Source organism: Delphinapterus leucas, chromosome 8, assembly GCF_059928025.1.
Source record: "Delphinapterus leucas isolate spDelLeu-1000000601 "Yukka" chromosome 8, BTC_Dleu_Yukka2, whole genome shotgun sequence".
Taxonomy (NCBI): Eukaryota; Metazoa; Chordata; class Mammalia; order Artiodactyla; family Monodontidae; genus Delphinapterus; species Delphinapterus leucas.
In genome coordinates this window covers 11912295-11925882 of record NC_143136.1, presented here as the reverse complement: position 1 = coordinate 11925882, position 13588 = coordinate 11912295, and the positions used below count along the sequence as shown (strand labels likewise).

General features: G+C 40.4%; 1 protein-coding gene across 1 annotated transcript in view; it reads right to left on the bottom strand.

The window, feature by feature from the left end:
• Positions 1-13588, bottom strand: part of COL4A4 (collagen type IV alpha 4 chain) — a 124808-nt gene that overhangs the window by 27771 nt on the left and 83449 nt on the right. Inside the window, exons 31-36 of the mRNA XM_089916079.1 lie at positions 13311-13418; positions 11763-11944; positions 10845-10908; positions 8162-8236; positions 4119-4226; positions 3439-3546 (exon numbers count right to left, since the gene is read on the bottom strand). Of these exons, the coding sequence (XP_089772205.1) occupies positions 3439-3546; positions 4119-4226; positions 8162-8236; positions 10845-10908; positions 11763-11944; positions 13311-13418 (645 nt within the window). The remainder of the gene's footprint in view (positions 1-3438; positions 3547-4118; positions 4227-8161; positions 8237-10844; positions 10909-11762; positions 11945-13310; positions 13419-13588) is intronic.

Genomic DNA, 13588 nt, shown 5'->3' with positions numbered 1-13588 from the left:
TCAAGCCATTTTTACATATGTTGAAGTTAAAGTTTAAATCTGATTGAACACAAGCAAGACTCAAGAGTCCATATGGCTTGTTCCAGTGGAGCAAACAACTTTGAGTTCAGCAGCTGGTTTGTTCAAACAAGATAATCAGTCCCTTTGACTTATTTAGAACATACTTCAAATATTTAGTTTCTCAGTTCAAAGCGTTTCTGCCCGAGTGTGGTTCATTTTTCTATCAGCATGATAAACTGCAACAATGGATTTACATTGGAGACGTTTTCATTCCTAGGAATGTATTTCACTGTTTCGTGGGGTTTTTTTTTAAAGACTGTGCTGTTCACTGGGCTGTTTGCAGGGAAACAGTGTCCCTGCATGGTCAGGAAGCATCACTGCAGCAACCGTCTGTGCACTGGTATGAATATTTGGGTTGATATATTCATTTTCTCACCTTCTCTTCTTAACAAACTTATTATTTCATAGCATCGAATTATGATGTAATTGGAGATAATTTTGTTGTTCTGTCAAATTCATTAGCTATTAGTTTTTTAATAACATATACTGAAGTTATGTGATAAATGTGAACTAATTCAAGGGAAGGAAGAATCAACAATAGCAACATGAACCTTGTCATTTTTATCAAACTGAGTGCAGAAAATGGCACCAGGACACTTGAAAATCCTTGCCATTTCACTAAACTAGGAGGGTAAGAAGAAGTGGACATGCAGCAGAAGTAATGGAAAACGTTTTCTTTTGGTTCTTTATCAATTTTGTCCTCCAGACACTCAAAAGAGCATCAAAGAATATCCCGCCAGGGCTATAGGGATTGCCAGAGACAGGAAACAGCCACAAGAACCAGTGAAACTCTTAAAAATACAGAATTATTTTGCTTGGAACCCTAAATTTATCACCAATCACTATACTTCACATTACTAAAAATGCCAGTGAAGAGGAAGGGGGACAGTACAAAGGTATCTTGTGGTGGGAGCTTTTCCTGTCTGCTTATTTGGCTGCATAGAAATTCGTAAGTATACCAACTCTTCAAACTAAATGGCTTCCCTCTGTACAGAGGCACCAGGTGATACTTACCACCACACTACTACTTGCTGGACAACTGGAGTTATTTGAAATCTATCTGATGAGTGAAGAGGTGAGCGCATGGAGAAACATTACTTGGATTTGCAAAACAATAGACTGACTAAGCCCAAAAGAAGGGATTTCCAATTCTTCTGAGAGGAAGTACTTTTTATTTGACCAAAATTTAGTGTATGTATGGGCCAACGAGCAGAAGGTAAGTGGGAGGAAAAAGGAGGAAGGAGAGAGAGGGGTCTCAGTTATAGAAATCTACCAAGTAAGGCTTGACCCTTCAACTATTGATCAAAGTGAGGACAGACTCTCAGCCTCATAGCTACTTGTTCAGTTGTTCATTCTCTATTTTTCCATTAATTAATAATTGTATTTATTTATAAAAATAAATTTATAAATTTTTTTAAATTTATAAAAATATTTAAATTTTTATTTATTTCTATAAATAAATAAATACTTACAATAAGCAACCAACAGACTTACTAGGAATATACTGGTTCCAGGATACAAAAAATAGTTCTTAAAACTAAAAACAGAGCTACCATATGATCCTGTAATCCCACTCCTGGGCATATATCCAGAGAAAACCATAATTCGAAAAAGATACATGCACCCCAACATTCATTGCAGCACTATTTACAATAGCCAAGACATGAATGCAACCTAAATGTCCACTGACAGATGAATGGTTAAAGAAGATGTGGTAACATATACACAGAGGAATATTACTCAGCCATAAAAAAGAATGAAATAATGCCATTTGCAGCAACAAGGATGGACCTAGAGATTATCATACTGAGTGAAGCAAGCCAGACAATGAAAGACAAATATGATATGCTGTTGCTTATATGTGGAATCTAAAAAAAAAACGATACAAATGAACTTATATTCAAAATAGAAACAGACACACAGACATAGAAAATAAACTTGTGGTTACCAAAGGGGGAAGGGGTGGAGGGATAAATTAGGAGTTTGGGATTAACATATACACACTACTATATATAAAATAGATAACCAACAGGGACCTGCTATATAGCACAGGGAACCAAAATCAATATTTTTAAATAACCTATAAGGGAAAAGAATCTGAAAAAAAATATATGTATGTATAACTGAATCACTTTGCTGTACACCTGAAACTAACAAAACATTGTAAATCAACTATACTTCAATTTAAAAAAATGATTCTTGCTTTTTAAAAAAGACCTCTAAACAAACAAATATGATACAACGTGTTATACTAGAGGTATACACAAGGTACCCATGGGGAAAAAAAAATTCTAAAATGAAAGAAATCGACTGAAAAGGAATAAGTACCAGGGCTGTATGGAGGGGCATGAATATTTGTTAATAACAAATTATTCTATTCTATTCTATTCTATTCTATCCCACCAGACCTATATTATTACCAGTCTACTATACTTTTTTTTTTTTTTTTTGGTACGCGGGCCTCTCACTGTTGTGGCCTCTCCTGCTGCGGAGCACAGGCTCCGGACACGCAGGCTCAGCGGCCATGGCTCACGGGCCCAGCCGCTCCGCGGCAATCTTCCCGGACCGGGGCACGAACCCGTGTCCCCTGCGTCGGCAGGTGGACTCTCAACCACTGCACCACCAGGGAAGCCCAAGTCTACTATACTTTTAAAGGGAAAAAACTTAACCAGGAAAAAAATGTTTCTCTATCAAACAAAGATAATAAATATTAATTCCTCTTTCTCCATAGCATCTTACTCTTTTCCTTTTCCTTTGCACAACTGACAAAAATACATTTAATATCTGTCTCCCCTACTAAACTGTGAGCTCTGTGAAGGCAGGAACCATGTCTATTTTCTTCAAAATTGTGTGCCTAGTATCACACAATTAATTGTGTCCTAGAATCTAGGACATAACAGGAGCTTGACTATCTGGGGAAAAAATAAATGAAAAGGCTGGAACATCATGGAAAACAATAGGGGAAATGCAGCTGCATAGCGAGATCTGCACAGCGAGATCAGCTCGGTGCTTTGTGTCCACGTAGAGGGTGGGATGAGGAGGGTGGGAGGGAGATACAAGAGGGAGGAGACATGGGGATATACGTATATGTATAGCTGGTTCACTTTGTTATATAGCAGAAACTAACACACCATTGTAAAGCAATTATACTCCAATAAAGATGTTAAAAAAAATGAGGGGGCAGCATCATTTTGGTAGAGCGGGTCAAGAGACCAGGCAAGCGCTGCCCAAGTAACAAAGAACAGGAGGCGGCAACAGGCATCCTTGGAAAGAGCCAGGCCCCAGAGCATGTCATCAGGGTGCTAGAAAGGCGCTGTGAACTTGTGGGAGCATCACCGGGGGGAGCTTTCTGATGGGTCGGGCCTCCTTTTGACTTACCTTTTATTCCCGGAAGACCTGGTGCCCCTGGATCCCCCACGAGGCCTCTTGGCCCAGGATCCCCCATTTCTCCTGGATGTCCCTGCAGCCCAGGCAGCCCTGGATTACCTGAGGACGACAGGGAGGTTTTGCAGACACCCAGACGATACGAGTTTTGTGAAATGGGAAGGTCATCTATATTCTTAATCTATGGGTAACTGGGATACTGTTTTATTACTTTTTCTTTCTAGACCTCCTAACTTAATCTCAAGAGGAGAAAATACACTTGAGTGATTAAAGTTGCCAATTATGATTTGAAATGCTCACTTGATTCTGAATTGGCAAGAGGAGAAGCCGTTAAAATGTTGTGTTGAATGTGTGCTGTTTGGCTTAAGTCTAAAAGAGAATAGGAAACCAGCCTCCTGAATGGTAGGTGCACGAGGGAAGGTTGGAAAGGAGCTTTCCTCTGTCAGACCATCACTTTGTGCCTGGTATCTTCCTAGGTGCGTGACAGGCGCTGTCTTCGTTTACTCCCAGACCAACTCAGTGATATTGGTCTATCTACAATTTACAGGTGAGGAATAGTACATTTAAGTGACTTGTCCAAAGTCACAGGTTGGGGAAATGGCAGAGCCAGCTTCTTCCCCTACACCAAGAGATAGATGAGTGCCCGGGAACTCTCCAGGCTCCTTTCGAGGTACCTGGACACCCCGCTGGTCCAGAGGAGCCAGGCAGTCCTGGCCTTCCGGGTAGTCCTCCAGGTCCTTGAACACCAGGCAAGCCCTGCTCTCCAGGTGCTCCCAAATGTCCTAAAGAAAAAAGGACCAAACATCTGAGTAGTTGTAGTTGCTCTTCAAGGTGGTGAATCTATAAAACCTCCAACTTAAGCTCTTTCTTTTCTATTCTTACTTTTTTACATGTACAATTTTTCTGTTGAAAAGATAACATTAAGGAAAAATGGAAAACAAAACACCTATAATCCCACCAATTTAATACAGTGTTTCATATGTATAACAAATGTGCAAATAAGGCCTACAATTTTATATTCTGATTTTTTAATTAGCTAGCATTGCATCATAAGTAATTTTCCAAGTTTGATATCATTTTCCTAATTACTGTTTTTAAATAACTGGCTGATAGCTTATTGAGTTAACCCTAATTAAATTAATTAATCTAATTTTCTCTACTGTTGGCCATCCATGTTATTTCTAACTCTTGCTGTTATGCATAATGATCTTTATACATCTTTAATCAATTTTTTCTCCTATTAAATTATTTCCTCAGGAAAAATTCCTAAGAGTAGAATTTTTGGTTCTTTTTAAATGCTCAAGGATTTTAAAGTAAATCACAGACATTGTGGAATTTCATCCCTAAATATTTCAGGAGGTAAGTCTGAAAAATAACATTTTCCTATGTGGCCAAAGTAACATTATCACAGCCAAGAAAACTAATAATGACCCTTAATATCATATAATCCTCCTTCCATATTTGAGTTTTCTCAATCGTCCCCTCAATGTCCTTCACAGCCGGTGAGTCCACACCAGGTCCCATTCCAGAACCACACATTACATCTGGTGGATACATCTATTAGGTTAAAAAAAAACCCACTACAGTCCCCTTCTCAGGACAGTGACGTGCTGAAGAGAAAGGCCCAACTGTTCTGAGTCTTCTAGAACAGACCATTCAGCATTTGGTTCTTGACAGAGGTTGCCAAATGGTTTGGATAAATGCTCTACCAGCTCACAGCCCTACATGTCACCCACACACAGCCCCAAGACCATCATTCCATGTGCTCACTGAGGACTTTCTAATTTGTTGATTTGTTTTCTTGCTAATTTAGTAAGGATGAAATGATATTTCAGACTTCCTTTAAATTACATTTCTTTGATTACTAGAGAAGATGACTTCCCCATGTGTTTATTTATAATGTATGACTTTAATATCAATACAGTTTATATTTGTAGGATAAACCAATAGTCTGTGCTGAAAATGACCAGTTGAATCTGCAAATAAAATATATGGTTCTGTATTTACAAACCCACGGGGGTCATAGTCACTATTTATTATAACACACAAGAGAAACAAGCCTATGTTAGTCTATACTTGTTCCCAATCAAATTTGAGATCTATGAGCTTCACTGTGTATTGTTTTCTTCATCCTGAAAATATTCCTGTGGTAAAGGGAAGGCAGCCTTTTCCCACCTCCAAATGAAGAAACTGAAATATTAAAGCCTTGCCTCTCCAATCACAGTTATATTAAGAACAGAACCTGTGAGTTAAGCTGTACTGTATTTTCTCTCTGAAATAGAGAAAAGGGAGGTAGAACTGAACCCAATACAATCATATAAAGTCCCCTGAGACAGGCTGCAGATCTACGCCTTCTTGATAGGCTTGTTCACATTCAATGCAGCTTTTTTCAAGCCAATGGAGATTGCATGTTTAGGTAAACTCTGTGCTGGTGAATAACATATGATGCAATTTTAAAATTTTAAGCAAAAGCTATGGCATTTGGGAAAGGGAACCATTTAAACGGTGACAACCACAGGAGACCAGAGAAATTACACCAAGGCAAATTTTCTTGAAAAAGTTAGCCTACATATAAAATAACTCAGTTCTATGATTTTTAACTTACAATATTAGGTAATATCAAAGGTTTCCATTTTGGACTCTTTTTAGCTTATAAAATCTTACTATATTAAAGGTTTACATAAAAATACCAGTAAGTGTGGAAAAATCTCTTCATGTTTTGCTGACTGCTGACAATGATGAATTACACTTTCCATTTGTGTAGCAATTTTTAGTTTATAAATTGCTTTCAAGGAATCTCATTTGATCCTCAGAACAACCTGTAATATGCATAGGGCCAGTTTACAGGTGAGGAAATAGCTCAAAGATGATAAGCAACTTGCCCAAGACCATATGCTCAGTGGTAAAGGAGGTTGACTTTGAACCAGTGATTTTCCTTTCTGAGACCTCCCTCTGGTACTTTTTATGAGCCTCCACAATGCTAACCTCAAAGCTATTTTCCCCTCCAAATGTACACGTAAGCTGTACATTTCAGTTAAAATATTATATTATCTAAATCTATTTGACCATGCCAGAGGTAAAGGACCCGTATGAAAGGGAGTGGGGAAGGAAGTTTTTGCCAGTGCAATAGCTTGTTTTCCTGTTAGACTTCCATTTTAGTAATCTTATGGTATAAAAACAAAGATTAATTCATTCTCCTTATTTTAAACGTTCCTTCCCAGTGTCCATAATTTACTGAATTGTGGATATTTATAGAGTGTAAAGACGACTCAAAAATCTATAGGGCTTCCCTGGTGGCGCAGTGGTTGAGAGTCCGCCTGCCGATGCAGGGGACGCGGATTCGTGCCCCGGTCTGGAAAGATCCCACATGCCGCGGAGCGGCTGGGCCTGTGAGCCATGGCCACTGAGCCTGCGCGTCCGGAGCCTGTGCTCCACAACGGGAGAGGCCACAGCACTGAGAGGCCCACGTACCACAAAAAAAAAAAAAAAAAAATCTATAAAATTTCTGAAGTTAAAAATAATAAAAAAATTGATTTATTCTTTAAAGTAAATAAATAAATAAAAATAAAGAAATAAAATTTCCCATAATAGTTCTTCTCAGATATTCTTTCTGTTGTATGGAATGAGACATGGCCACTGCCAAAGAGAATGTCAAGGTAATACACAAAACGATTCATATGAGGTATTTTAATTTACAGTGGACCCATCTAAATACAAGCCTGGCTGCTAACCTGTCCACTATCAGCTGAATGACACTGGGCATCACTTATTGAACCAATCAGCTGTGGAGAAACAAATTCCTTCCAGGCAGTGGATATCCCTGTGCACAGAGCTTTGTACATTTGTCTGATTATTGACTTAAGATATATTCCTACACGTGGCATTACTAAGTAAAAGCATGTGTATGTTTTGTCAGCTGTGGGGCGTCTACTGTAACGAGCCACAACCTCTACCGGAGAGCAGGAACTCTCTGGAACATCACAATCTGTTCTGAGGGATTACACATCTGTTGTTGCTGATAAATGAAGTGCTGTTTTGAAAGACTGAGATTTGTTGTTGATGATGAGGCTTTACGTTTCTTTGGTTTGGTTTTGAGTAAACTAGATACTTAGTAAATGAGGTATTCAATCATAACTCAGCAACTGCACGCCTCAGGGCGTTCACCTGTGCTTTTCTTTTTTCTTTGGCCACACCATGAGGCTTGTGGGATCTTAGTTCCTCGACCAGGGATCGAACCCGTGCGCCCTGCAGGGAAGTGCAGAGTCCTAACCACTGGACCCCCAGGGAAGTCCCTCGCCTATGCTTTTCAGAGTAGGAAAGAAAGGGCTGGAATGACAACCTGCAGCTGTAGTCAGCAGAGTGGTTATTGTTAATGTATCATTTTTAGTTATAGATTTGCAAAACAGTCCAAATTTTAATTGCTTGCAATAATCATTTTTGACCCTGCCAAAATCTGGGCATGCCTAGGGAAGTGTGTTGTTAACATCCTAGGTCATGGGAGCCATAGTGGAGAAAAGATGGTGAGTTGCTGGTGTATAATCCTGGTGTCCTCCTAGGCCAGTGCTTATACATAATCCTTCTGATAGGTATCTTAATGAGTGAAGGGAGAATATAATACTGATACAACCATTGCCAGCTAGGAAGATCAAGTAATTGCACTATTTTTCAAACCAAACTTACTCTTTTGTGTTTTAATAAGAAAAGTATGTAGCTATACCTGGATATCCAGGGCTACCTGGCTCACCCTTTGGACCAGGTAGGCCAAACTGACTTGCAGGTTCCCCTTTGTATCCTGTAAGTGATAAAATGCACATAACATTATTTAAGAGAGTTTAATTTTGTTCATACAAGTGACTTAATAACTTTCATGATACTTCCCTTTATAGTCTATCCTCAATGTTCCAGGAGAGGATTTTTGAAACAATGCTTTTTTTTTTTTTTCTTACATAAGAACAAATAGAAACATAGATGCAAGCTGTGATTTAAACACACACACACACACACACACACACTATTTTATAGTTCATAACAGTCATAAGAAACTATAGATCTTAATAAGTTTAAATTTTCTAAAATAATTTCAAATTTAGGGATCTATTTAAGAAATTACTTGGCATTGAGTATCCTTATATTGTTTTTTAGGAAAAGAAAGCAGAAACTGTCACTGTTTCAGCTGCTGCAATCACATTTCAAGCTCTCTTCAAGGAAGCTCAACTCGGTGTCCTTGTAAAAAACCGAAATCACAGGTCATGTTACTGATGACTTCACAAGAGATGGCACTTTGGAGGCCATTGTAGGCAGTTGTAGGCAATTGTAGGCAGTGACCCCTACAGTCCCACAGAGCTGTTCCACACTGCTGCTGCATCCTTCCAGACACAAGGACTTACATTATAGCTGGGAGCCAACTACAAATGGAGGACTCAAAATGGTATGGTAGGGAAGGGCAAGAAATTGATGGGATCACAAGAGAAGAAGAGAGCTAATTAGGCATGTTTTAAAGCATCTACACACGAACACCCCTTTTAAGGGGTCCCACCCACACCTGTGGCAGGTTCTCTTCCACCTGACCCTACTCATAATTGTGGTTAATCGTCTGAAGGGTATGAATCTGGTCCATCCCATGTCGGCCAGTCTTTCCTTTAGGAATTGTAATAAAAAGTAAGAACTTGAGGCCCTTGCCTATTGAGGCAGAAATCAAAAGCATTTTCACGACGTCCTAATACACAGCATGATCAAGTGCAATCCAAACACATCCAGAAAGGATACTGAATAGAGAGTGATAAAGCCAATTGGTAGGCAGGTAAGTAAAAAACAGACCACGGAGAAAAGTCACAAGAGAAAAATCCATGGATTTCCCAAGGGCTAGGTTCCTTCAGACTATGGTCCTGCAGAACTATCTTATCTGTGGGCTCCACGAGACAGCTTTTACTCCAAGTACCTTCACTGCATTTTGTTTCCTTGCAAACATGGCCAGATACAAGTAGGAAGGAAACAAGAAGAAATAGGTTTGTTCTTTGAGAGAGGCAAAGGGTCTATAATAAATGGATAGATGAGTAGAAGAGGACTGAGTTCTGAACACTGACTGAAGCTATAAAATGTCAAAATAAAATATGAAAACTTCCCTATCTGTAACTATTTCTAAAGAGAAGATCTAAGTTATTCTTTCTGAATAAATACATGTTCACAGTTCATTTTTTTCTTACAGCAATTATCATGTTATTTATGGAGTGTCTCTCAAAGCGTAAAGCATGTTTCACTGGTAGTAAGGGAGAAGATTTTTAGGTGGTTCACTAATCACTGTTTCTGATTTTAAAGTTATTTATTTTAATCTGTATTAAGATAAAATATAACTGTACCACAAGCCTGTGAATTCACAGATAGTGAGATTAAGGCTAAGGTTAAAAAGGTGAATCATTTTAAAGTAGATTTAAAGAAAAATATTAACCCAATGGTACACAAAAACAGTAAAAATATTAAAGCTTTTGTGTAAACGCTGCAATTTAAGATGCCCTGGATTTGTTTGTTTTGTTTGTCTGGATAAAGGGTTAACGAAACCTCTCTTTCTCTGAGGACATTTTTTGCCTTGGGTTAACTTCCTGTTCCTATTTCTCTGGAAACCTGATAAAGGCAGAATGTAAGTTGTGTTACAAGGCAATACTGTCTTTGGCACAAATTAAACTAAGGCCTGTGAGGCCAAATCCAGCCTGCAGCCTGTTGCAAAGAAAGTTTTATTGGAACACAGCTACAGCCCTTTGTTTGCATATTGTCTAAGGCTGCTTTCATGCTGTGTGTGCTTTCATGCACAGCTGTTATAGCAGAGGCCACGCAGCTGAAGATATTTATGACCCGGCCCTTTGAGAAAAACACATTTGCTGACCCTTGGCTTATGGTAAAAATAACTCAACTGTAAATTATGTGTGGCCCAGGAATTCTTAACTGAACTATTAGCACTTGGTGGGAAGTCATGGCTTTGGCCTTCTCTGTGTACCGTGACTCTTGTAACTGGGTCGCCAAAAGCTGTACCTATGGAGTCCTTAGAAGAGATACTGGCTACTATGGGGCACGGGGCCATGGACCACCAATGCGGATCTGTCTCCTGGCACCTGAGCTGTCATTTATAGAGCTGCAGTCACTAGGACAGCTGAGAGTACTCCCACCAAGGAGGAAATTATGCTATACCTGCAAGCATGCTGTTTTCTATACGGTACCCTTAGATCTGAATGACAAATATAGATGATTTAGGTCTTGTTTGACTATCTAGTAGAGTCTAAAAAGAACTCTTTGAATGTTGCAGTTTGTTTGATATACTTTACTTTTCATGCCAGAGGTACTTGCTCACAATGCTACAAATACCCAGGACTATGAGCTTGATGGATGGCTGCTGTATCTCCAAACCATACCTTTAGGTCCTCTTGTACCATCAATTCCTGAAAGTCCAGGGGGCCCTGGAGAACCTGGCTCACCCTGATAGTTTAATGAAACAGAAATAAGATTGTAATTGAATTTCAAATACAAATGACACATGCTTGACATGATCCACTTATAATTTTCTAGAAAGAACTTGGTTTTTATAATTTGCAGTGGTAAAGAAAATTGGAAATGCATTGCAAGCATACTACTACATGCATCTAGGTTTTAAAAGTTGACGAAACTCTTCCAGAATTAGTGATACCAACAGGGGGCATCCAAATCTCAATACTTGATTGCAAAAGAGTAATTGCATCACATCACTTGAACTTTAAGTTTTGAATGAACAAATTGATATGAAATAAACTGTTATAATTTATACCCAAAACTTGAAAAATCTATTTTATTCCAAAAGATGGGTAGCAAAGTATATTATACATTTTCCAGAAATTATGATGTAGGCTACTACATTTCTACTTCCTGGGTTCTCAAGGGGTATTTTGCTCATGATTGTAAAGATAAAGTATATTTACAGCAAAATCTATGATGTCTGCAATTGGATAGGAAAGCTGAGTAACCAGAATTTGGGTCATTTTTCGGATGACTCTTTGTGCTGGCAAACCAACAGTCCTCAAGCAAGTCTCTATGGAGCTGTTTAAACAAGGCTGGGGGTAGAATGTGGAGTAAGTGACTTGATCATTTATGTCACCGGAACCAGGCATAAGCACTGGCCAGAATTACAGTTACATCATGGCCTTCTAGAAGTTTCCATTCTTCCCCTGACCAACTCCTTACATTCTAAAAGCCAGTGAAGGACTGTGATGTACACTGGCAAAGTAAGATGACTTACGGGCATCCCGAGAGCAGAAAGGTATTATTATTCCTTTCCTTCCAAAACAGCAGTTGCTTACCTGGTCACCTGGAAATCCCGGAAAGCCAATGAGCCCTCTCAGCCCAGGTGAGCCTGGAGGGCCTGGGGGTCCAGGAAGGCCTGGCTGCCCTTTCCTCCCAGGCTCCCCTCTGTGAAATCCAGGTGGTCCACAGCTTCCTGGCTCTCCTTTCTTCCCTTGTATCCCAGGATGGCCTTTATCACCTGATGGGGTTAGAAGTGTTACAGACCTCTTGGAGGAAATCTCTTGAACTTTAGGGGATAGTTAAACTATCGTGACAGGTGATAGTTAGGCTGTGGGTCTTGGTCCTGCTTATAGGAGACGAAGCCATCTCCCAGGAACTGGGAGTCCTAATTCCTGCCCTAAGCTGCATCACAACGGGTTTCTGGCTTCCGTGACCTCACTGTAAAAGGAGCTGCCCAGGGCTTCCCTGGTGGCGCAGTGGTTAAGAGTCCGCCTGCCGATGCAGGGGACACGGGTTCGTGCCCCCGTCCGGGAAGATCCCACATGCCGCGGGGCGGCTGGGCCCGTGAGTCGTGGCCGCTGAGCCTGTGCATCCGGAGCCTGTGCTCCGCAACGGGAGAGGCCACGGCAGTGAGAAGCCTGCGTACCCCAACAACAACAACAAAAAAAGGAGCTGCCCATGAAGAGACTCAAGGCTACCCCGGGGGGAGTGAGCAGCATCACTTGCTTTATTTGTTTTGTTTTGTTTTGTGGTACGCGGGCCTCACTGTTGTGGCCTCTCCCGTTGCAGAGCACAGGCTCCGGACGCGCAGGCTCAGAGGCCACGGCTCACGGGCTCAGCCGCCCCGCGGCATGTGGGATCTTCCCGGACCGGGGCACGAACCCGCGTCCCCTGCATCGGCAGGCGGACTCTCAACCACTGCGCCACTAGGGAAGCCCACTTGCTTTATTTTAACATGCTCATTTTACAAATGAGGAAGGACTTAACCAGAGGACTTAAAACATTTGTTCTCTAACTCGTTAAGGAGAGAGGGCCAACAAAAGAACCCAGGTCCCATTCAAATTAAGTCTAAACTGGGAAAAGAAAACACAAACGTGGTTGTCAAAATCCTTGCTCTGGGGTGTTTCTGAGGACCAGCAGCACAGGCAGCGAGGGGCTTGTTAGAAAGCCAGAGGCAGACCCGCCCCACACCTGCTGACTGAGCATCTGTGTTTTAACAAGGGCCCCAAGGGATGCTCACTGAAGGCTGAGTAGCACCCACTGAAATGATCCGGACAGCCACTGTGCTACTCATTTTAAGATCAGCCAGCGAAACCAGGAATACCTTAAACCTGGTACCAGTATTTCACGTCTCTGTCTGGACTGATTCAAGTTTGGAATATCCAAATCTATAAACACATATGAACTACAGCTAAGTTCTAGCATGGAAAGAAAAGTACCATGAGGTTCTTTAGTGTATGTTTTTATTTTTATCTAAAGAATGACCTTTCCTAATCTCCGAATTACAGTTTTTTTTTGGAAAGTTGTCTAATATGCATGCTTGTTTGAATGACCTGTAAAGAAGTCAACTTATTTGATATGGTTAAAAAAACATAAGCATTTACCTTCTTCTCCTGGGAATCCACCATCTCCAGGAGGTCCAGGTTCCCCGGTTTCCCCCTTTTTCAAAATAATATCCATTTCTCCTTCATATCCTGGGGGTCCTCTTGCTCCTTTAGATATTAATTATATAAGAGCAAAACAAAAGGAAGCACCACACACGTGATTATTCTGTTACAGCTCCTCACGTCCAGTTTGCAAATCCCCATTTAACCTGCTAAACTGTATTTATGTTCATAGATTGCACGGTATCAACATTGTTGATTGACTTCCTAAAGGAAGG